This window comes from Phyllostomus discolor, chromosome 10, assembly GCF_004126475.2.
Source record: "Phyllostomus discolor isolate MPI-MPIP mPhyDis1 chromosome 10, mPhyDis1.pri.v3, whole genome shotgun sequence".
In the NCBI taxonomy this organism is placed as follows: domain Eukaryota; kingdom Metazoa; phylum Chordata; class Mammalia; order Chiroptera; family Phyllostomidae; genus Phyllostomus; species Phyllostomus discolor.
Window position 1 is genome coordinate 84,382,979 of NC_040912.2, and position 22,935 is coordinate 84,405,913.

A 22,935-nucleotide genomic window follows, 5' to 3' on the forward strand; every position below is an offset into this window, starting at 1 on the left:
CCACCGCACCACACACTTACAGACGGTTCCAATGACACGTTCGATGTTATGCACATTTTACCACGATTTTAAAACTGTAAGTGTGATAAGTAAACAAATGAGTTGCTAGGTCAAATCGTTTTTTGGAGAGGAGGGAAATTTTAAACCCATTCAAAATCTCCCCCTAAACATCCAAAAATAACCAGCAAGCAGACAGTTGTGGTGCAGTCAACACGCTTCCACGTTCTCAAACACAGTGAACACAGAAGGTAAGCGCCCGTGGGCGGGGACTTTTGTCTGTGCTGTGACGGCCCCTGCCCTGCGTGGGAGGGAACGGTGCCTGGCCCACAGCGGGGACTCAGTAAATCCCTGTGAACTGTGAATTTCTTGACTGAATACAACGCCCCTATGATGTGGGGGGCATTTTGCCAGGAGCTGTGAGGGAGGAACAGCTGTAGGGGACAGGCGCCTGTTCTCCGAGAGCTCACGAGCCCACAGGGAGGACCGAGGTGCACCTGTAACAACCACATGAGACAACGCTGGGGCGCTCCGGGAGCAGAGCGGCCACGTGCCAGAGGAGGCTCTCACTCTGTATCAGGTCATGGAACCGGGGGGAGCCATATACACATCAGTCAATACATCTTTGTCCCTTTTTATTTTTTAAAATTAATTAATTAAATTTTAAAGATTTTTATTTATTTATTTTTAGAGAGGGAAGGGAGGGAGAAAGAGAGAGAGAAACATCAATGTGTGGTTGCTGGGGGTCATGGCCTGCAACCCAGGCATGTGCCCTGGCTGGGAATCGAACCCGCAACACTTAGGTTTGCAGCCCGCGCTCAATCCATGGAGCTACGCCAGCCAGGGCTTGGCCCTTTTTATTTAAAAAACTCCCTGACCGGCATGGCTCAGTGGGTTGGGCATCGTCCTGCAAAGCGGTAGGTCGCTGGTTTGATCGCCAGTCGGGGCACATGCCTGGATTATGGCTTCAGTCCCCAGTGAGGGTGCTTACAATTGGCAACCAGTCAATGCTTCTCTCTCACATGGATGTTTCTCTCCCTCTTTCTCTCCCTTCCTTCCCCTCCCTCTAAAAATAAATAAATAAAATCTTAAGGGGAAAAAAAAAGAGCCAGGAAAGGCGTATTTTGATAACTGCTGCCTCAGAGCCCAGGCTCCGGTGGAGCTGCCCCTGCAGCAGGCGCTGGAGTGGTCTGACCCGGGGCAGGGGGTGGAGCCGCTGCTTGAGGCCCTCGGTGCAGGAGGACGGTGTGGCCTTCGGAGCCTGGGTGCTGCACGCACCGCACCTCGGGGATCAGAAATTCTGCTAAGGCTGGGAGGAGGGTGGTGATGCAGGAGGCTTCCGGGCCACAAGATGCCCCAGCTTGCTGGCTCCCCCGGCCCCCCGGCCCCCAGACCTGGGAGGAAGCGGGTGGGAGCGGGCGCAGGGGCAGTCTCTGCCCAGGCACCTCTGCAGCCTTCCTTGGCTGGGGTGGGGGGCACGGCTGACGTCGGAGCTTGTTGCGGGCCTCACCTTGGGAATCTTTCTCTTCTTCCTGCCATTCGGCGGGTCTCCGAGATTAAAGAAAGTGTCGTCGGGGCTGCTGGGGGTGGAGGGGGGGCTGAGTTTGGAAGGGGACCCCATTCCATCCCGAATCAGCTTCCTGGTGTCCAGCAGTTTGAAGTTCCTCCTCTCCGAATTTTGCCGGAAGAAAGCAGGTTTGGACAGTAACTGCTGTGAGGGGAGAATGAGGAAGGTAGATGAACACACAGTGGACTGACTGGGAGTCGCCGGTGGTGCTGGTCATGGAGACCAGGGGCTCGAGCAGGGGGGCTGGGCGAGGACGGGACGTGGGCTTGTGCTAACAGGTGCGCATCGACCCTTACCATCCGTTTACGGGAAGTCAGCATGGCAAAGCATGCAATCTGCACTCTCTCCCCCAGACAGGTGGGAACTCACTGGCTCCTTCGCCTTACAGAGGAGGTCTTCTGACAACCCAGGCCACCCTGCTGCGTACAAGGCGTACACACCCTAGGCCTAGCTTTGACCTTGCCCCTGGCAAGCTAAGCGCCTCCTATAACAAAGAATTTCCCGTCTCTGGGCCTCAGTTGCTTTACGGTCAAAAGACAAACAAAACAGCGGGTAAAACACCCTGACTGGTGCAGCTCAGGGGGCTGGGCGTCATCTTGCAGCCTGGTTTGATTCCCGGTCAGGGCACAGGCCTGGGTTGCGGGCCAGGCCCCCACGTGGGGACGTGAAAGCAGCAACTGATATGATGTTTCTCTCCCTCTCTTTCTCCCTCCCTCCCCCTCTCTCTAAAAAATAAGTAACATCTTTAAAAAAAATCCTAGTAAAACATTTTGTGTAATTCACAGAGCTCATTTTCTAATGTGTACCACTAACAAACGACAGGATAACACTTCAAAAGGCAAAAGAATGGAAAGTATGTAGAAAAAAATACAATGATTCTTAAGAAATATAAAGACTCTCAGTTTCACTTATAAGAGTAAAATGCCAGTGAAGAATCATTTTTCACTCAAAGAGGAGCAGAGACAAAACAACATGACCCGCTGAACTGGGGCCAGCGAGGGAGACCAGCCACTCCACTCTCCCACGTGCTTGTGCTCGCACTGTTGGGGGGCTGGAGGTCGGCACAGCCCCCGGGGAGGGAGATCTGGCGGTATCAGCAAAAACACCTGCGACCGTCCCCTGCCACCCAGCAGTCCCGCCCGAGGGCTCTGCCCCACTGACGTAGTGCAGTCACATCGCACCAGGAAAGCTGCACCATGCAACGTACGCTGTGTGCTGCGCCACGATCCTGAGCAAGCACGGAAGAATGGAAACGACCTCAGCATCTGTCAGCAGAGGCCGATCGAGTAAATCCCGGCACGTCCACACAGTGGGATCAACTGAGGTGCAACAAACCCTCATGTTCGGATATGGAAGGTTCTCTCCGGTACACACTGTTAAGTGTGAGAAGCAAAGTGTGGAACAGTCAGGGCAGTGTGCTGACACTCGTGCGTGTGTGCTTTAAGGAGCTACTCCGCTGGCATGTGCGTAGTTCTAGAAGGGTGCACAGGACAGACAGTGGTTGCTGCAGGGCAGAGAAACAGAGGACCCAGGTGAAAGGAAGACTGTTTGCTGTTGACCTTTTATATTCCTTAAAGTGTGAACCATGTGAATGTGTTAACTATTCACTAAAATAAGAAAAATTAGCTCTGGCTGGTGTGGCTCAGTGGACTGAGTGCCAGCCTGAGAACTGAAAGATCACTAGTTCAATTCCTAGTCGGGGCACGTGCCTGGGTTGTGGGCCAGGTCCCAAGGAGTGGGTACGAGAGAGGCACCTGATGGATGTTTCTCTCCCTCCCCTTCTCCCTCCCTTCCTCTCTCTAAAAATAAGTAAGTAAAATCAACACACACACACGAAGGAAAATATATAAAACATAAGAAATATTAATAAAATAACTACTTTGACTACATGTTTTCTAAAGGTACTTCCAAGACTCGTATTTTATACTGTAAATGTAGTTGCAAAGTTTCTCCTTAAAATTAATTAATGGATGAGATAAGGCACCTAGCAAAGGACCTAATATACAACAGGCATTCGAGATAAGTTATTTCTCTTTCTTCCTCCTATGACACTGACTTTTTTCATACTTTAGTGTGCAGACTGCATTTTTCTTCAGTAAAGAAAAATGTGTGGATGTGTTTCACTAAAACTTTATTTACAAAATCAGGCGACCAGAAGTAGCTTGCCACGCGTGAACTACGGACGAAAAGGGGGCTCACCACAGGGCCTGGGGATGACTGTGGTCCAGAGAGGGCACCAGGCTCTGATCAGAGCGCCCCACAGCGGCACGCCCTGCGAGCGGTGCGCCCGGCCCCACGGTCTCTGCGGAGCGGCCTCTGTGGAGGGACCGGCTCCGTGGCAGGGCCCACAGAGCCTCCCTGACCTTACAGACTCTGGAGTCACAGTGCACCTACAAGAAGATCTGTGGCGTCCACAGCGGTGAAGCAGACAAGGGCCCCCTTTTGAAACCTCTCGGGTTACTTCAAGAGACCAGGTGTGACGAGCCCTGACCGGGCCGGGGCACCTGGGTGGGGCCGAGGGGCTGAGCTGCAAGCATGCTGTCTGCCTCCCCGAGGGGGCTCACGTGACACTGAAATGAGGGGCCATCACTCAAGCGATACAAATTGTTTTTTAAAAGAAATTAATGACATGGAGAAATAATCATGGTCCCTATGTATAAAAGAGCAGCAAACTATTTAAATGATATAATCCCAAGACTTTTTTTTAATGTACACACACTCACACACTCACATACAGGGTGAGACAGCCTGGGAGGAAATGAACTGGCGTGTTAACAGCGGTTATCTCTGGGTGTCAGATCACACGCAGTTTTTGAAAAGACCTGTAACACACACATCGTAACAATCTATCATAGAAAAAAGAAAATACGTGAGCATAAAGAAAAACCAAAGTCTGTTATAAATGAGTTTTGTTTTCTTAATTACGCTTTTCAGTATTTAAAAACTTCTTATGAGAACGTATTTCTATTTTCTAAGAATAAGGTTATTTTTAAAAGAACATACGCTGAAAAGTGTTTCTCCATGTGTTTAGCAAACATAAATAGTGCTCGTCTAGGCGGTTTATAAGTATCCATTTGATGAACCTCCATAAACCCCAAAGAGTGTACTATCACTATTATTCCGATTTCACCAATGAAGAAACACGCAGTGATGAGCCCCTTTCGCTCAAGCCCCACCCCCCCACCCCCACCCCCTCCACTGACACGAGGCCGAGGCAGGCTCTGGATGGAGGCGTCAGGCTCTCGAACCCGCGCACCTGGCCAGACGCTGCCTCTCCGCAGCCACGGCCGAGCGACCCAGGATCTCAGTGGGAGTGGTGTGGGGGGGCTACCCAGGCAACCAGAGAATGCCAGTTAGTGACAGATACACTTTTCCCTTAGGGGTCACTACATGAAGAAGAAGATCTCGTATCAGCCAAGAGCTCCCTTCTCACATACGTCAGCACCCACCACGTTCGCCGTGCGCTGGAGGTGTGTGTGGGGGGTGGGGGGGTGGGCCACACGGAGCAGGAGAAGAACGAGTCCCCGCTCAGGACTTCGCACTGTGTTAGCACCTGCCCTCGGCCGCACGCCTGCTCCTTCCCAGGGCGGGTCTGTGCAAAGGGCCGTTCCCCTTCTGCTGGGACCGACTCTTTAGGTGCAAATCCCCACGTAATGTAACGTACTGACATGTCAATAAAGTGATGAAATATCATTCAGGATCTTCCTGCGGCTGGGAGAGGGGGAGGCCACAGAGGGCCTGCTTCAGCAAGTCCTGAGATCCCAGGTGCAGCCCAGATGAGGCATGAATATTCAAGGAGCCCCACGGAGGAAGTGGAGAAGCCTGCAGCTGTCCCAGAGAGGGGGGGGGGGGGCACGAACCAGACGCCCAGATGTGGGAGAGGAGAGGAAGGCATGTGGACACAGAACCCACACCAGCCTGCCGACAGGGGTGTCCAACCTGTGTCCTGCGGGCCACAGGCCACCCGGGATAGCTGTGAATGCGGCCAGACACACAATCATAAATTTACTTAGAATATTATGAGACTTTTCTTGTGATTATGTATTGCAATGTATTTAATACGTGGCCCAAGACAACTCTTCTTCTTCCAGCGTGGCCCGGAGACACCAAAAGGTTGGATGCCCCTGAGCCTGCAAGGCTCTGTGGCCGCCGGACATGCGCACTGGACCACTGGCCACCCTCCAGTGGGAGAGCTGCCTCTCAGCCTCCGAGTCCTCACTCACTCGACCGCTCACTGGTTTCTCCGTTCTGGGGATGGAGGACCTACCCTGTTCTGGCCTGGCGGGAAGGGGATGGAAAGGGCCAAGCCTTTCTCTTCTGGCCTCAGGGAGCGGCGCCCGCTCTGAGTGCAGAGCTGCTCAGTCGCACGGGCAGTTTGCTGGCTCTTAAGAGGCCATGCAGCTCACCCTCCGTACGGAGTGGAGGGCGGGCAGTGCTGGGTGGGACGTGAAGGGGCAGACTCGGCTGACAGCCTCTGTGAGGACTTCCTCAGTGCAGGCAACGTCCGTATTCCAGTGAGAACAAAGCGCATTCCAGCCCTGGCTGGCGTAGCTCAGTGGATTGAGCACGGGCTGTGAACCAAAGTATCAAAGGTTCAATTCCCAGCCAGGGCACATGCCTGGGTTGCAGGCCACAGCCCCCAGAAACCACACATTCATGTTTCTCTCTCTCTCTCTCTTTCTCCCTCCCTTCCCGCTCTAAAAAAAAAAAAATAAATCTTAAAAAAAAAAAGCGCATTCCACGGCTGTCACTGATCCTTCACAACCACACCCCCTCCCACGGGAGGAGAAAACAGGGGCCAGCCGGTCTCCGTGAGCGCTGTGCCACTTGCTCTGGGTCTGGAAGGGCCACCCTGCACAAGAGGTTCCATCTGCACCTCTCTTCAGGAAGTCGGGTGGCCCAAAGATCCCCTTTGTGACCGTCAGGCACAAAAGGTGAGCCTCGTGTGCTGACCAGTGTGCTCGCCTGCCGGTGAGGCTGCCCTCGCCTGGGGCCCGGAGAGGAACCGGCTGCTTTTCTTTGGTGGAAACACACCCTCATGGTGGGATCACACCGACACCTGCAGCCTGGGCATGTTCCCTTCATAATTTTGTCACCCGAACACTGTGTAACTGCTGCTTCTGGGAGACACCAAGAAAGAGCGCCCTCACTGACCTTGAGGGATTTACAAGGTAGTAGGGAAGAGGTCCTTAAGATACAGGGCGGGACCTAAACCAGACTTCGCATCACCACAGTAAGCGACGTCATCAGGCAGGATGCACAATCTGGGGCGAGATGAAGGCTCGAGCCCGCTGGGTGCTGCAGGCGAGCAGTGGGGGTGGGGCCCCAGGGTCTGGGAGGGAGGCAGGACTGAGCAACCCTGAAGGGGAGGGGAGGGGTTCCGGCGAGAGCCAAGGGCGGAGGGAGGGGTGACCTGGTGCGGCAGCGAGCAAATTTCCATCTGTGGCCTGTTACCTGGCCAGGAGCTAAGAATGTTTTTGACATGTTTAAATGACTAAAATATATTTATATATAAAGTATATATATATTTCATGGCACACGAAAGTTATATAAAATTCGGATTTCAGTGTTGATCCGTAAAGTAGCACTGAAACACAGCGGCACCCACTCTGCGGCACATATTGTCAGTGGCTGCGTCCTGTTACCACGGCCGTGCAGATGAGTCACAGCAGACACCGTGCAGTTACCCTGTGGCCCTCTAGGGAAAAAGTTTGCTGCTCCCGGACCTGTCCCATCAGACGGGCAGTCGGCAGGCTCCCGTCGGAGGGGAGCGCTCACACACACACACACACACGTGCAGGAGCTGTGTGCAATGAGGCCGCAGTGGGTGCCCAGCATGAGTTACGGCGGAAACTCAACGCTCTGGTAAGGAACATGAGTTCAGTCCTGTGGGCAATGGGCTGCAATGATCATGTCTGTTAATATAGTTATATTATCTATATGCACACAATTCCAAGGTCCAAAGGGATATTCTGTAAGAAATGTCAGGCTTCTACTCTGACCTCCAGGTGCTCAGACACTCAGGCGACTCCACAGGGCACCCCTTACTCAGTCTTAGGCACCCTTACAGAGATCTTCCTTCACACACACAAACATATGAGACTACATACATGCACGTTCTTCCATTGAAACCCCCCACAGAGGGTGGCATACAATAAAAATGCTGTTGCAGAACCATGCCTTTCAGTTCTGTATTTTAGAGTTCATGACATTGTTCTCGACAGTCCTGCGGCTGCACACATCTCATTTACCTACTCGGGGAGGTTTCTGACGCAGCAGCAGCAGCAGCAGCTAAAACAACGCCCATCAGGCAGCTCTGCGGGGCAGAGGCCTCCAGGAGAACCGGAGGCAGGAGGAGCAGCAGCCCGGCACACACCGGGGAGCCTGGCGGCAAGGGTGCTCCGGCATCCCAGCGTCACCCAGAGCTCCAGGCTGCTCAAGGCCGTGGGGCTGGGACCCCTTGGTCCCTGAGACTCCCTTGGGGGCTCATACCTTGGTGGATGTGTCCGGAATGGAAGAGGTGGGAGAACCAGGGAAATTCAAGACACACTTCTTTCCCAGGCAGCGACCATGCAATTCGACATCCTCGTAAGGGTTTTCCTTCATCGGCGGATCTGCGGTCAAAGGCAGTGAGCGGGTCAGGACCTGGGAACACCGAGGAAGCTTCCACCCCACTTTCAAGACTTTAGCCAATCAGAATTTCCTGAGTCCCCCACTCAGTGACCAGGGCCAGGAAGGGCTCAGACCCCACCACCAGGCACTCCTGGGCTCTACAGGTGAACGAGGGACCTAAACTGGTCCAGCAGGAGTGAGCCCCAGGAGCTCTGCTGGGACTTGCGGGGGGACAGACTGATGGTGGAGCTGACAGTGAGCTCCGGGAGCTGCTGGTGGGAAACCTGCTGAGAACAGAGCTAACCTGAGAGGTAAGAAACGAGGAAGAAAAAGCCCATTCTGGTCACATGAAGCGGCAAACTCTCTGTTGTTTCATCTGGGCCTCCCGCTCCGTCTAAGGGAGAGCTGCCCTGCCAGGCACACACACTGCTGGGGGGTCCAGACCTCACACCCGCCCTGGACTTGGGGAGCCTGCAGCGCCGGCAGGAAGGCCTCTGTGCAGCTGGGACACAGCAATTCACACACACAGTCTGTGCTATAGCACACGGAGCTCCGCTCTGTACACGCCCTTCCTCCAGGCTCGTGTCTCCGCCGTCTGTGGAGTTTGTCCCGGGACTGATTACATGCGTGTGCGTGTACATGTGTGCCCTACCTGCCCCTCCCACATGGACACACGTGGGTTTCTTCTCCCATCCCCAGCCCTACCTCCAACACGCAGAGCTGCTCTGAGCTTACACCCCATGGAAACTGGGGCCTTCCCCGAAGATACTTTAACTCACCAAATTTATTTTTTTAAATTTGTATTAAATTTATTGGCGTGACCCTGGTTAAAAAGATTATGTAGGTTTCAAGTGTACAATTCTGTGATACATCATCGTATTGTGTGTCCTCCGACCAAGGTCCAACCATCTTCTCTCACTGTATTTCCGAGTATATCTGACCCCCTTCAGCTTTACAACTTCCCCACCCCCCACGCTTCCCTCTGGTAACCCACTGTGCCGGTGAGTTTTTTGTTTTCTTGGTCCACTTGTTGCTTTCAGTTTCATAGCCCACATACGAGCAAAACCATATGATTTTTCTTTTTTTCTGTCTGACTTATGTTGCTTAGCATGATATTCTCAAGATCCATCCACAGTGTTGCAAACAGCCGTACAGTGTCATCTTTTCTTAGGGCTGAGCTAACTCACTGCATTTAAATACACAGAGACTCCGTGAATCTGAACCTGACTTTGGAATCTGTGGGAATTCTTCAGAGCTAGGCTGAAGTTTCTTTTTCGACAGCAGACATTCGGTGTAGTCTGCATTTTGATGACCTGTTACTGCCACACTCCTCCGGTTTCAGAAAGAGTATGGTGTTCTTCAGCTTTCTTTCATGCAGAGATCCCCACAATTTGCTGAGCACCTGTTCTAAGTCAGGGATTTTATGTACCATCCTCTCCAGTCCTCCAACAACCCCGTGAGGTAGCTATCATCATCCCTGGTATGCAGACGGGAGAACTGAAGTTCAGAGATGTTAAGTCACCAGTTCATGCTCATGCAGCTAGTAAGTAGTGGGGCCGAGATTCGATCACAGGTCTCGAGGCTCCAGCTCTCCAGAGCCAGCCTCCTGGCTGCCCATCGTCACAGCCCTTCTCTCCCCGGCCCCTTGTCCTCTCACCTATTCTACTGCAGGCCGCTCTTCCACTCACCTGCCTGCTCTCTCGTTCACTGGAGCACATGGATGTCTTCGAGTGTGTGTGTGTGTGTGTGTGTGTGCTCCAAGCCCCAGCCCCATTCTTCTCCCCCCTTGTGCAGAGACAGACTCACTCCCACACGCAGACCGTCGGACGCCTTACCTAGAATGTCTTCGTAGACGTTCTCCTCTGACAAAGTGCGCGTGAGCCCCAGCTTCGTCTGCGCGTACCAGTCCACCCTGCTGCTCTCCAGGGGAGACTGCAGGAGGTCTTCAAACTCGTAGGACTTCCTGGGTGGTGTCAAGCAGGAGGGGAAAGAAACACACAAAAAACAAGAACCAAGTCAGACTGGGCTGGTTCAGAGAATATGCACTGGAAAAATTTGTTTTTTCTTGCAAAAATTCTTATTACTGAAATCAACTCTGGTTTTTGTAAGAAGGTATAAAAATCCTCAAATATGACCTGGCTGGCGTAGCTCAGTGGATTGAGCGCGGGCTGCAAACCAAAGCTTCGCAGGTTCAATTCCCAGTCAGGGCACATGCCTGGGTTACAGGCCATGGCCCCCAGCAACCACACATTGATGTTTTTCTCTCTTTTTCTTCCTCCCTTCCCTCTCTAAAAATAAATAAATAAAATCTTTTAAAAAATCCTCAAATATGAGATGTGGCTTTGACTTGAAAGGATGTTTATGCTATTCTGCCAAATAAGATGGCAAACTATATATATGTATAATGCAGTCCCAACCTTTTAAAAAAGATTTTATTTATTTACTTTTTCACAGAGAAGGGAAGGAAGAGAGAAAGCGAGGGAGAGAAACATCAGTGTGTGAGAGATGCACAGTTGCCTCTCAAGCACCCCCAACAGGGGACTTGGCCCGCAACCCAAGCATGTGCCCTGACCAGAATCGAACCGGTGACCCTTCAGTTCACAGGCTGGCGCTCGATCCACTGAGCCACACCAGCCAGGGCAAGTCCCAACTCTGTAAGCAAACACAGACACAGAAAAGGAAAAGAAGAAAGTAAAACACACTAGCTGCTGTCTGAGGCTCACTCAGGACTGAGGGATGGCTCCTGGCCTGTCTGCACGTTTTCTTTCCTGGGCTTTTCAAATGTCCCACGATGCTTAGGAAGCACACACATTAAGGATGAGAGAAGGGCAGTGGAGCAGTGCAGAGCGGACCAGAGGCCTGGGCCCTCCCGGCTCACACCCTGTGCGCGGTTATCATCTGATGAAACCCGGAGGCCGTGAGACGCCCCACCCTGCCCCTCAGACATCTGTGCAAACTCGGCCGGGTCTCTGTCTGCTGCCGGGCTCACTCCACGGCTTTTGACCACCCCACCCTCACCCTGCATCCACATGGGTGGTCCCGGTTCTGATGGTGTTGATCAGAATCACTCTTCCACACACAGCCATTCGCCTAGAGTTTCTACGGTTTTTGTAACTTTCCTGAACATGTGGGGGGGGTCACGAGGCGTGTCCTACTGTGCAACACACGAAACATCGGCCACCTCACAGGTGCACTCCACCTCCCACACTGTCTACTGTCTTCTCTCCCTTCTTCCTTCTCCTTCTCCCAAGCAACCTGGAAGTTCCCATCCAGGTGGAACAGAACAGCCCTGCCCACTCCGATTTGCCTCGGCAGACCTGTCAGGAGTTTCTACGGAATACACTCGGGCCTTCCTCGAACGGGACTTAGGCGGACAAAAATCACTCCACACTGAACAGGACACGCCTCCAGCCTGGGCCCTTGGTCACAGGACACACCTTGGTCCTGGCCCTTCACTCCTCCTCGGACAGGGTCCAGGGGGTGCAACTCTGCTATGGCTCAGGAAGCTCAGCTCCCCTCTCTTATTCTGTTCACGTGTCTAGCACAGTCTTCTAAACACGCCACACGGAGAATCGTAGAGTGCTTAGAAACGTGAAGTGTCTCTGCTTCTTCACCCACACTTCCAGTCTCTCTCTGGCCCCTGGGGAGGGTGCCCCACTGGATACAGAGCTGGGGTCCTTCATTCACAAGCCTTTTTTTAAAAAAAAGATTTTATTTATTTATTTTTAGAGAGGGAAGGGAGGGAGAAAGAGAGAGAGAGAGAGAGAAACATCAATGTGCGGTTGCTGGGGCCATGGCCTGCAACCCAGGCATGTGCTCTGACTGGGAATCGAACCTGCGTTGCTTTGGTTTGCAGCCCACGCTCAATCCACTGAGCTACGCCAGCCAGGGACACAAGCCTTTTAACCTTGGCTGAACCACTTACCTAGGCTGAAACTCAGTGTCCTGATTTGTAAAACAGTACCTCACAGGACTGTCCGAAGCACAGAAAGGAGAATGTTGGCGAAGTCCTCAGCCCCCAGCAAGCACTCAACAAGTGGCAGCTCCCTCAGTGCATGTAGCAAATGTTTTACGTTGAGCACTTTTGTGTGGGAGGCCGGGCACTCAGGGTTCGATAAATGAGGAGCGGGGCTGAAGCTGTCCCTGCCTCCAGGGCCTATGTGCTAGAAAGGAAGACAGGCCTTGGGCCGGCTCAGGCACAGAATTATAAATGTGGAAGTTCAACAACGGGAATGAACAGGCTGCTACAAACGAGACCGTCAAGGAGGCCCCGGTTCTGGTTGGCGATGCACCAGGGAAGGCCTCGACGAGAGACTCGCTCGTCCGGGCTGGGACCTGAAGGATAAGAAGGGCTTTCCCAGAAGAGGGAAGGGCACATGTGAAGGTCCTGTGGCCGCAGAGCACCTGCAGGTGCGTCTGTGGAAACGACAGCCGCTCAGCAGGCGGGCCTGCGGGGAACTCGGGCGGAGGGAGAGAGCCGGGCGAGGCCCACATCCTGCCTTCCAGACCCTGAGGAGTTCTTGCACTTTAAAGGTTTGCCTCTTTACCAGTTTCTTCCTCTCTTTCTTTAAACATGCTCAGGTCTCCTCTATCTTGAAAAACTTTCATTTGGAGCAATGACCCTGGTAGTTCTGCTATTTCTTGCCTTCCTTGCCAACCTTCCTAATGGGGCGAGGGGTGGTGGAGACCATTCCGACAGTGTAAGTACTAGCTTACCGTAGCTCACTGGTTTTCCTCTCCCTCACCCTCTCAACCTGGCATCTCTACGCATCCCTTTCCTGAAACTGTCTCCTGTCACTACTGAGATTCTGGTGGAACCTAACCACTTTCTTGCTCCTTCTCTTACACGACACCACTTTTCTTCACACGACGCCTCTCAGTGTCCACAGTGCAAGGGCGGCTGGTCCATGTGCAGCCCACGGCCCAGGGCTGGCGTGCCAACTGTCGGTACAGGTCCTTGATGAGGTGAGCACAGAAACTGCGTGTGACCATTTACAAACTTTTTGAGCAATGATAGAATAAATTTTTCTAAAAGTGAGGCTTATATACACTTGTCTTTTTTCATTCTGTTTCTCTGGCATTTATTATACTCTACACTGGTGTTGTTCGGCACAGCACTGCAAACACCTGCGCACCGGCCCGCTGGGCGGGTTGAGAAGCCCGGTGCGAGGCCGCTCCCACGCCACTTCCCCTCGCACCCAGCACTTCCTGGGCCATCACTGGAAGCTCTCTTCCTCTTCCTCTTCCTCTTCCTGGGCTATGAATGCTTCCCAAGGCTTTTCCTCTTTAGGCTTTAAACGGTAATATCTCCACATCTGACTTCATCACCCCTTATTGGCACCCCATCCTCACTCCTTGGTGAACTTGAAGAGCGCGGCTCTTAGGCACTTAGGGTGGGAGCACACAGAAGGGCCGAGCTGGGAGCTGCCATGCTAGGTGTCTTGGCCTTAAGTCGGGCCACCAGGCTGAGACTGTCATCTGTGCCCTGGGGTCCTGACTTACTCACAGAAGGTCATGTCCAAAAGGGGAGGCTACCAGTGCATGAGCCCCTCCTCCCTCTCCTTGAGGAGTCCGGCCAGGAGGAAGGACTGAGCTTCAGGACTCTAGCAGATGGGGTCTGGTGGTGATGGTGGGCGTGGAGGGGGTGCAGGTCGGGGCTGCCTTCTCTAGGAGGAGAGTGGGCCATGCTGGGAACCCACCCTGGACGACTCCTGGTCTGGGCTGCCGCTGGCGCAGGCTGGCAGTAGCCAGGCGTCTGACCGGAGGGCAGAGTGATGGGGCCTGGAGTGGGCCACGACCCCTGGGCGAGCCCATCGGACTGTGTCAGCGGGAGCACTCAGGGTGCCCACCACCTCGGTTCTCCAGAAGAGAGGCCAACTGTTCTGTGAGACCATGGACTCACCCACTCAACAACAGACTGAGTACCAACTAGGGGCTGTACTGGGGTGAGCACATTTGGGGTCAAAACAACCTTGTGGAGAATGAGAAGACAGACTCCGAGAGAGGCTGGATAAACTGCTCTGGGCCAGGCTGGGAGAAAGTGGTGCACGGGAGTCTGGCTGCAGACGGTGCTCTGAAAAACGCAGGCGCTGAGCGGAGCGAGCGGGACGAGCCAGCGCGAGAAGAAGGCTGCAGCCGCCGTCCACAGTTTAGAGCGAGCCCCGTTCCAGAGCCTGGAGTCATGGACCTGAACTAATGCTCCACACAAATCACATTACACGTTGCTGCGAACCAGCCAGCAGGCCCTCTCGTTCCCTCGTCATGTAACTGAATTATGTGACGAAGAGAAGCTGCGAACCCTCAGAGCCAAAGGAGGGGGGAGGTGGGGCCCCTCCACTGGCAGCTGAGCCAGCCCTGCCACGGTGCCAGGACGCCCCACTCCCGACAGCAGGGGGGTGAGAGGCACCGCCACCAGCAGGGAAAGCCCTGACGTCCTGAGGGCCGGAGTTCGAGCACGACCCTGGCTGCGCTCAGACTTTTTTTTTTTTTTTTTTTTAATTTCAGAAAGGGGCTGCAGCTCTGCCTTGCTCTGCCGTGGAAAGAACTCTATAATTGTTCTTATTTTTTAAAAATCTCATTTGATCGATTCCCAGTCAGGGTACACGCCTGGGTTGCAGGCCATGGCCCCCAGCAGCCGCACATTGATGTTTCTCTCTCTCTCTTTCTCCCTCCCTTCCCTCTCTAAAAATAAATAAATAAAATCTTTTAAAAAAAATCTCATTTGAGGCACCTATGAAGCAATATTTGAATAGGTCAAATTTTAAAATGAAAAATTTTTATGAAGTACCTACGAAATACCATCTGATAATTCAAATGTTTTATTAAGAAATGCTGCAACAAAACAGATGTTTGCATGCTCTGGGCTCTCCAAGTCCCAGCAGGCAGCTCGCTTACTGAGAGCACATGTAACACAACCTGGACGGCCCGAGAGGGTTTGCTGGGGGGGGGGGGATCAGCCTGCACCCACACTGCCGCTGTCAGACGTCCAGGGATCCCCAGCCAGGATCTGAATGCTTTTATGATGCTTCCATGGTTCCGAGAACAAGATGCTAATATAAGAGTGTAGCTGTACTTTGCCTTTAATTCCCAGCACACAAAAGGTGCCTACCACCAGTTTAAATAGCATTAGAAAAATGAAATTTTTAAAAACTAGAAACTTCCTAGAAAATGATTAGAAGATGGTTATTCACATTGCAAAAATCTTTATTTAATTTGCTAGAGAATTTGTCATAAGATTTCTCTATGTCTGTATTTAAATGTTGGTTTTCAGGTGACCGATTCCTATGTGGGAAGCATGAAAGACAAAGAAAAAAATTTTGTAAAGATTTTATTTATTTATTTTTAGTGAAAGGGGAAGGGGGGGAAGAGAGGGAGAAAGAAACAGCAATGTGTGGCCGCCTCTTGCACACCCCCCACTGGGGACCTGGCCCGCAACCCAGGCGTGTGTCCCGACCTAGAATCGAACCGGCGACCTGTTGGTTTTCAAGCCAGCATTCAGTCCACTGAGCCACACCAGCCAGGGCCAAAGAAAATTTGCAATCAACATGAAGCCACAGGACATGCAAAAAAACAAGGGGAAACCAGAAATCTTTCTGCAGTTTCCTGAGTCACTGGGAGAGAGTTCAGCTACAAAGTCTGATTTATCACTGTTGCGTGTTGGTATGTGCACGCGATGACTCCACACAGCTCCCCCCGAGCACTGCTTCTGCGACCTGCAGAAACGCCTGACAGACCGGTGGTGGGCGTGGCTCCGGTTGTGGCTCGGGGAGGTGGCGAGGGTCCCCAAAGAAGAAAAGTGTGATGAAATGAATCATCAAACCACTTAGCTAAGTCCTTTCTATAAAAATATTTTTAACTTGAAAAAAAGGTTGAAGGTCTTTATTTACATATTGACTTTGAGAGAAAGGAAGTTTCGAAAGGCTGATGATAACCACATCTAAATTGGCCTCACTCTTGTTTAAATATTTCCACATTTCATACATGTGGAAATTCGTCCACACAACCAGCTCACATGGTTAATAGGCACCTTCTCTTGGCTGGTGTAGCTCAGTGGATTGAGCGCGGGCTGCGAACCAAAGTGTCGCAGGTTCGATACCCAGCCAGGGCACATGCCTGGGTTGCAGGCCATAACCCCCAGCAATCGCACATTGATGTTTCTCTCTCTCTCTCTCTCTCTCTTTCTCCCTCCCTTCCCTTTCTAAAAATAAATAAATAAAATATTTAAAAAACAAAAAACAAAAAAAATAGGCACCTTCTGAGGGTCCGGAGAGCGCGCAGCTGGGGATGCGAAGGCACCCCTGCCTCGGAGGAGCCCACGGCCTGGTGAAGAGGCGCAACCCCCCCTCAGCCGAGTTGGCTTCCTGGGCCCTCCAGTTATCGTGTGATCGGGGCGCCTCTTAGTTTCGGAAATGCTGGAGCGACCCGACTGGCCCACTGTGAGTCCGCTGAGGTGGGTTATAATTCATGTAATACCCACATTTCAACAACCAGTGCCAAATACTGTGACTTCAAGTAGTATTTTGTATGTTATTTGTGACTTTCCCATCTTTTGTGAATGAAATACTAATGTAAGAGCTCCTCCCACATCTCCGTTTGCAGGATGCGCCGGAATCTCACAATTAACGAATCCAGAATTGAATGCATACTCTCATCCCCGCTCCATGATGAGGCCCAAAGCCTCTTCTAGCAAAGCCGTTCCGGCGAAGACCATCCCCACCCACCCAAATGTTTGTGCCTCAACCCTGGAAGCCCTGTCCGTGTCTCCCTCCCTCCTCCCGCCCACCTCTAACCAGCGCACAAGAGCTCTACCTGGAGCCCTCTGGCTCCTCTCGGTCCCACTGCAGCCACACCGAGGGCAGCCCCAGCTGAGGGGGCGGTCACCTCACTCTCCCTCCCACGCCCTCAACTGCCCCTGTCCCTGGCCTTTCCAGTCTCCACGCTGCTGTGGGGACAAGCTCTTAAAAATGCAAACCAGATCAAAAGTCTCTCACCTTCTTAAAACTTCTGAATTGCTTCCTACTCCTATTAGGCAATAGGCCCAAACCCCTGCCTGGTCCGAGGGGCTCTCCTGGAGGCTCGCTGGCTCCAGAGGACCTTGAAGGTCACGCCCTCCCTGACCCCTCTGGCCCCACCACACGTGGCTCAGGTCCTCCAGCAGGCCGAGTGAAGTCTCGCCTGCCCCATGACCTTCGCCTGCTTGTTCACTCAAATGGATGGCCATCTCCCACTGTCCCCCTTCCCTGGGAACCTCAGGCCTCAGCCTGAGTGTCACTTCCCCTCCGAGCCGGCCCTGTGTCCGTGGCAGGCTAAATAATAACCCTCCCGAACACTGCCACAGCACCGAGGTCATGAAACTAGTCGCGCACGGCCGTCCCTAGGCTGTAAGTTTCGTGAGGGCGGAGTCTCGGTCCGTCTAGTTCATCGCCAAATTCCCGTGTCGAACACGACATCGGTTCGCCTGAAATGTCGGTTGGTTGAATAAGTGAATGAGTACTTTAAAAGCTGGTTTTAACAGCCACATTTACTGCCTTTAATTTACATTTTGGCATAAACAAATAAAGCAACTGTATTCTTAGAGTTGATTTTTAGTCCATTGTTTTGAATACACTTCCTCCCGAATTATTTTCGGCCATGGGTTAAATGAGCTTAGAGAGCCTGGGGACTAACCACCACTCAAAACCCCATAGTGCACTCAGCTGGAAGGCAGGGATGCCCCACTCTGAGCCCCCCACTTACCCCCAGCTGCCACAGAGTCTCTTCCTGACAGCCCAGGCGTCTCTCCCCACAGCCCCCGGCCCCCGGCGAAGGCCTGCACGAGACTAGCGGTTCAGAGGAGTGGAGCAGGAGACTGCTGACGTCAGCTCTCGGCTTGCTCAGTTATTGGGTACTCCTTTCATCAAGGGTTGTGACTGCTCACACTTGCTTTCTGCTTTTCTCTGAATCCAAAATAGGTCCGAAGAACGACCACCTGCATCCGCCATTGTGTCTAAAACCCCACCATCTCTGCCTTCTACTGAGACTTGAGCCACGGCGGCCGCTCTTCCAATGCAGAATCGAGAACCCCTGCCCTGCTTTCTTCCGCCAGTTTTCCTGCGCAACTACCACTGAAACACACGCATTCATAAAACCAGGCTTCTCGGGCACTTCAAAGTATTCTGTGGTCTCAATCTCAATCAATTTGCCCCTTTGAGGCTTTTAAACATTCAGTTTCTAGACACAGTAGTTAGGGTTACCTCATGGATGTCACATGGACCAAGACGGACTTCTGACGACAGGGACAGACAGGGCTAGGGGGCCGGTAAGTGAACCACGAAACTGATGATGGCTGAGGGATGCTGCCCGGCCAGAGAGCTGGGGGGGTGGGGCCTATCAGTCCGAGAGAAGATGAAAGTGAAGGAATCAGGAACAGCACAGTTTGATTTGGTGGCCATGAAATGACTGCGGTGTCGTGGCCTCAGAAAGTTCTGGAAGTCTTATGCTAAGCCCCAAGGAAAGGCTGAAGCTATATAATGCTAAGACAGTCCCTTGAAATTTTGGTCAATGTAGTTATTTGGTTGCATAATGATCTAAAAACTCTGTCATATGGTCAAACGAAACCAAAAAACTCTGAAGTCGAGTTAAAACCTTTGGGGTATATAGATTACTTGTGAATTCAGAATGCTGCTTATACTTAAAAAACCATAACGTTTCTTGTCCAATGTCAGCCTGAGGCATTCCTGCCAACGTTATGAAATGTACGCCATAAAACATGCACAACCGAGCTAATGCTGCCGAAGGAACCTTATCTGTGGAATTTCCTGACATGAGGGTTTCTCGTTTCCATTTCAGGATTGAAGGCATCAGTCCATGCATTTAATTTCCTGGGGCTTTAGAGAAATGAGGGGAAAAGAGAGAAGAAAGGGAAGGAAGAAGGGAAGGAGGAGAGGAAGGAGGGGAGAGAGAAGAGGAAAAAGAAAAAAGAAAAGGTAAAAATAAGGAGACAGAAAGAAAAAAACACGTTTTCTCAAACTGAGTATCTGAATTCACTGGTCTGGCTCCCACTGAGGGGGACCAATCGGCCTTTGAAAATGAGCTGAATGCGTTCTCTAGCGCGCACAGCCCGGCCGCCGCGTAATTCCAAGCCTTCCTGACCTCAGAGTCCTTAATCACTTCTTTCTCCAGCTTCGGCTCCACTTTCCTGCCTCGGAGAAGGCGGTGAGCCTGCCAAATTCGGAGTTGAGCCTTTTCTTTACTTTTCCTCCTTCCTTTTTTTTTTTTGTTTTGTTTTGTTTTAGAGATAGGACCACAATAAAGAGCACACTTTATTTTTTAAGAGCAGAAAGTGAACATCTTGCCCTAATCACCCTCATTGTACTATTTCAAACAAAGTGAAAAACCCAAAGCCAAAATTCTTAAAACACAGCTGATGCAACCCTATTCAAACTGGCCAAGAAAAATTTCATTTTTGGACAGAAGCAAAGGAACTTTAGCGGGTTTTAAAGAAAACGCTGGAAGACCCAGAAGAGCAGATGGTAGCTAAGGGAGAAGAGATAATGGGAATAACCGTCTGCCAGGCCAACCTGTGTCCCCGGTGGTGACCCAGGTGACAGGCTCCAGGCCCCCAGAATCAACCTGCCCTGGGAGAGGGGGCCCCTGGGGAGGACCGGCAGAGCGGCTGTGAGGACGCCCTGGCACGGGAGCGGAGCGTCACCGGGGCGCGCAGGGCCAGGGCCTGGGCCCTCGCTCGAGAAAGGATGTGGGGCTGCAGATGCCCTGCAACTTTCTCAGAACAGAGAGAAGGAATTCTCTGCATTCTTCTATGGACCTCACTGATGCCAGAGCCCGACAGAGAGAGTAAAATAAACACCAAGTCCAGGCCAGTCCCATTTATGGAATAGTGAGGCAAAAATCTTAAAATACTAGCAAAGAGAATTTAGCAGTAATTTTTAAAAAAGTAATAAATCAAGACCAAATGGGAGTTCATCCCCAAAATCTAGGGATGGAGTAATATCAAGATATAAATTCACTATTAATAGGTCAAAGGAGAACCGTTTGACTGTATAAAGTTGCTGAAAAGTAATTTGACACAATCTACCATTCAACCTTAATTTTTAAAACTCTTAGTTAGAAAAACGACCGGTGTGGCTCAGCTGGCGGGGCGTCGGCCCGCAGACTGAAAGGTTTGATTCTCGGTCGGGGCACACGCCTGGGCTGCTGATGTGGTCCCGGTCGGGGTACGCACAGGAGTCAACCAACCAATCAATGTGTCTCTCACACTTCACCGTGCTTCTCCCTTCCTTCCCCTCTCGCTAAAAAAATAAATAACTAAAACCTTAAAAAAACGCTCTTAGTAAAAAAAGACATGTAAACAAATGCTACCTGGATAGCATAAAAACACACCTCGAACAAGCGTGCCTGAGAGTGGGATGCCAGAAACGTCACCACTGGCGCTGGGGGTGAGATACCCCGCCAGCCGCCACTGAACACTGCTCGGAAAGGGCCAGCCTGGGCAATCTGGGGAGAGGAAGGAGTTGGAGGTATAAATTAAAGAGAAAGAGGTGATAAGTCTTTGCAGTCAATATGACTATACACATATAAAGTCCAAGGGAATCAACTGAAAAACTATTAGAAATAATAAGAAATTTCTTTAAGGTATCTTTTAAAGATAAACTGCTTAGGAATAAACTTAGTGAATACAAGAATCCCAATTAAAACTAACATATAGCCCTGGCTGGTGAGGCTTAGTGGATTGAGCACCGGCCTGTGAATGGGAAGGTTGCTGGTCCGATTCCCAGTCAGGGCACATGCCTGGGTTGTGGGCCAGGTCCCCAGCTGGGGGCGTGCGAGAGGCAACCAACTGATGTTTCTCTCACGGATTGGTGTGTCTCTCCCTCTCTTCCTCCCTCCCTTCCCCTCTCTCTAAAAATAAATAAATAAAATTTAAAAACTAACATATAATTGTCAGATGGGTACTCAACTTATTGGGGTGATCACTTCATTTGTTATATAATTGTCTAGTCACTATGTTGTACACCTGAAACTAATACGCTATTATATGTTAACTATAATGGAATTTTTAATTTTTAAAATAAAAAAACATTTTGTGTGAGTGAAATTCGATACTGACATTTAGGGCATTTAGAAAAATACATGAAAGAAAAGTGAAGACATTTTTGAAAAAGGAGAATAATAAAATAAATAAGAAGTGATCATTTTTCATGATATGACAGTATAGGCAGGATTTCCAGGAGAACCAACAGACAGATTAGCAACCATGAGAAGTTTCTGTAAACTGCACTACATAGTAAAATATATTACGAGGTTAAAATAATTGGTATTGGAAACGAATTTGATACCCTGATTAATTAAGCAAAAGAGAGACAGAAAAAAAAATAATAGCTGACATACACTGTGCATTTATTATATCCTGGGCTTTGTTTTATGGTTTACTTATCGTCTTCACAACTTAGAAGGGGTTACTATGATTATGGCCACTTTAAAGATAAGTAAAATGAGGCCGGGACAGGTTTTGTAGCTTGTCCGGCGTCACCCCGGCCAGTAAGCAGCAGAGCTGGAAGCACTCTGGCTTCAGAGTCTTCTCTAGTGCCGTACACGGCTCATCACAGCATCATTTGCAAACGGGAAACAACCTGAGTGTCCATCGGTAGGGGAACAGCTGCAGAAAGTAAGGTTCAACCATGTGATGTAAAAAATGTGGCAGTTATAGAAAGGTGGAGAAAAAAAAAAGGAAGGTGGTAACACGGAAAGATCTCAATGATATCCTGAGTAAAAGAGAATATATATTGCATGCCTTCACTTTTAAAACATGTAATTTTTAGACCCGGCTGGTGTGGCTCAGTGTATTGAGTGCCAGCCTGCAAAATGAAAGGTCACCGGTTCGATTTCTGGTCAGGGCACATGCCTGAGTTTTGAGCCAGGTCCCCAGTTGGGGGTGTGCAAGAGGCAACCAATCAAAATTTGGTTGTAAGAGGCAACCAATCAAAAAAATGTATCTCTCGCACATCATTGTTTTTCTCCCTCTCTTTCTCCCTCCCTTCCCCACTCTCTAAAAATAAATAAATAAAAATAAATAGCCCTGGCTGGTGTAGCTCAGTGGATTGAGTGCCGGCCTGCAAACCAAAGGGTCACCAGTTCGATTCCCAGTCTAGAGAACATGCCTGGGTTTCAGGCCCAGGACAGAAGGTCCTGCTCTGACCCCAGGGTGAGGCATGGATGTGGCAGAGGGGTGCATCCTGACACACAGAGAGGGAGCAGCCAGTGAAACAGGACTACCAGGGAAGGGGCGACCTAGAAGCCAAGCGAACACAGTGTTTCAAGATGGAACACCTCAGCTGTTCCTCAAATGCCGAGAGGTCAATCAAGAAAAGAACAGAGAACTGGCAATGGATGTAGCAAGACAGGTGCTGCTGCTGGCCGTGGTCAAGAGCAGTGTTGGGATAAGTGGCAAAATCCCAAATGCAGCGGGTCGAGGAGAAAAACAGGAGGCGAAGAAGTGATGATGGGCCCTGGCTGGTGTGGCTCCGTGGATTGAGTGCCAGTGCGAACCAAAGGGTCGCCGGTTCGATTCCCAGTCAGGGCACATGCCTGGGTTGTGGGCCAGGTCCCCAACAGGGGGCATGTGAGAAGCAACCACAGATTGATGCTTCTCTCCCTCTCTTTCTCCCTCCCTTCCCCTCTCTAAAATTAATAAATAAAATCTTTAAAAAAAGAAGTGATGACAGTAAATACAGACACCTGTTTTGTGTTTTGCTCTAAAGCTG

At 51.1% G+C, this 22,935-nt stretch overlaps 1 protein-coding gene across 1 annotated transcript in view; it reads right to left on the reverse strand.

Moving 5' to 3' along the window:
* Window positions 1–22,935, reverse strand: part of DENND2A (DENN domain containing 2A) — an 88,449-nt gene that overhangs the window by 35,563 nt on the left and 29,951 nt on the right. Inside the window, 3 exon segments of the mRNA XM_028525654.2 lie at window positions 1,508–1,708; window positions 8,057–8,178; window positions 10,012–10,139. Of these exon segments, the coding sequence (XP_028381455.2) occupies window positions 1,508–1,708; window positions 8,057–8,178; window positions 10,012–10,139 (451 nt within the window).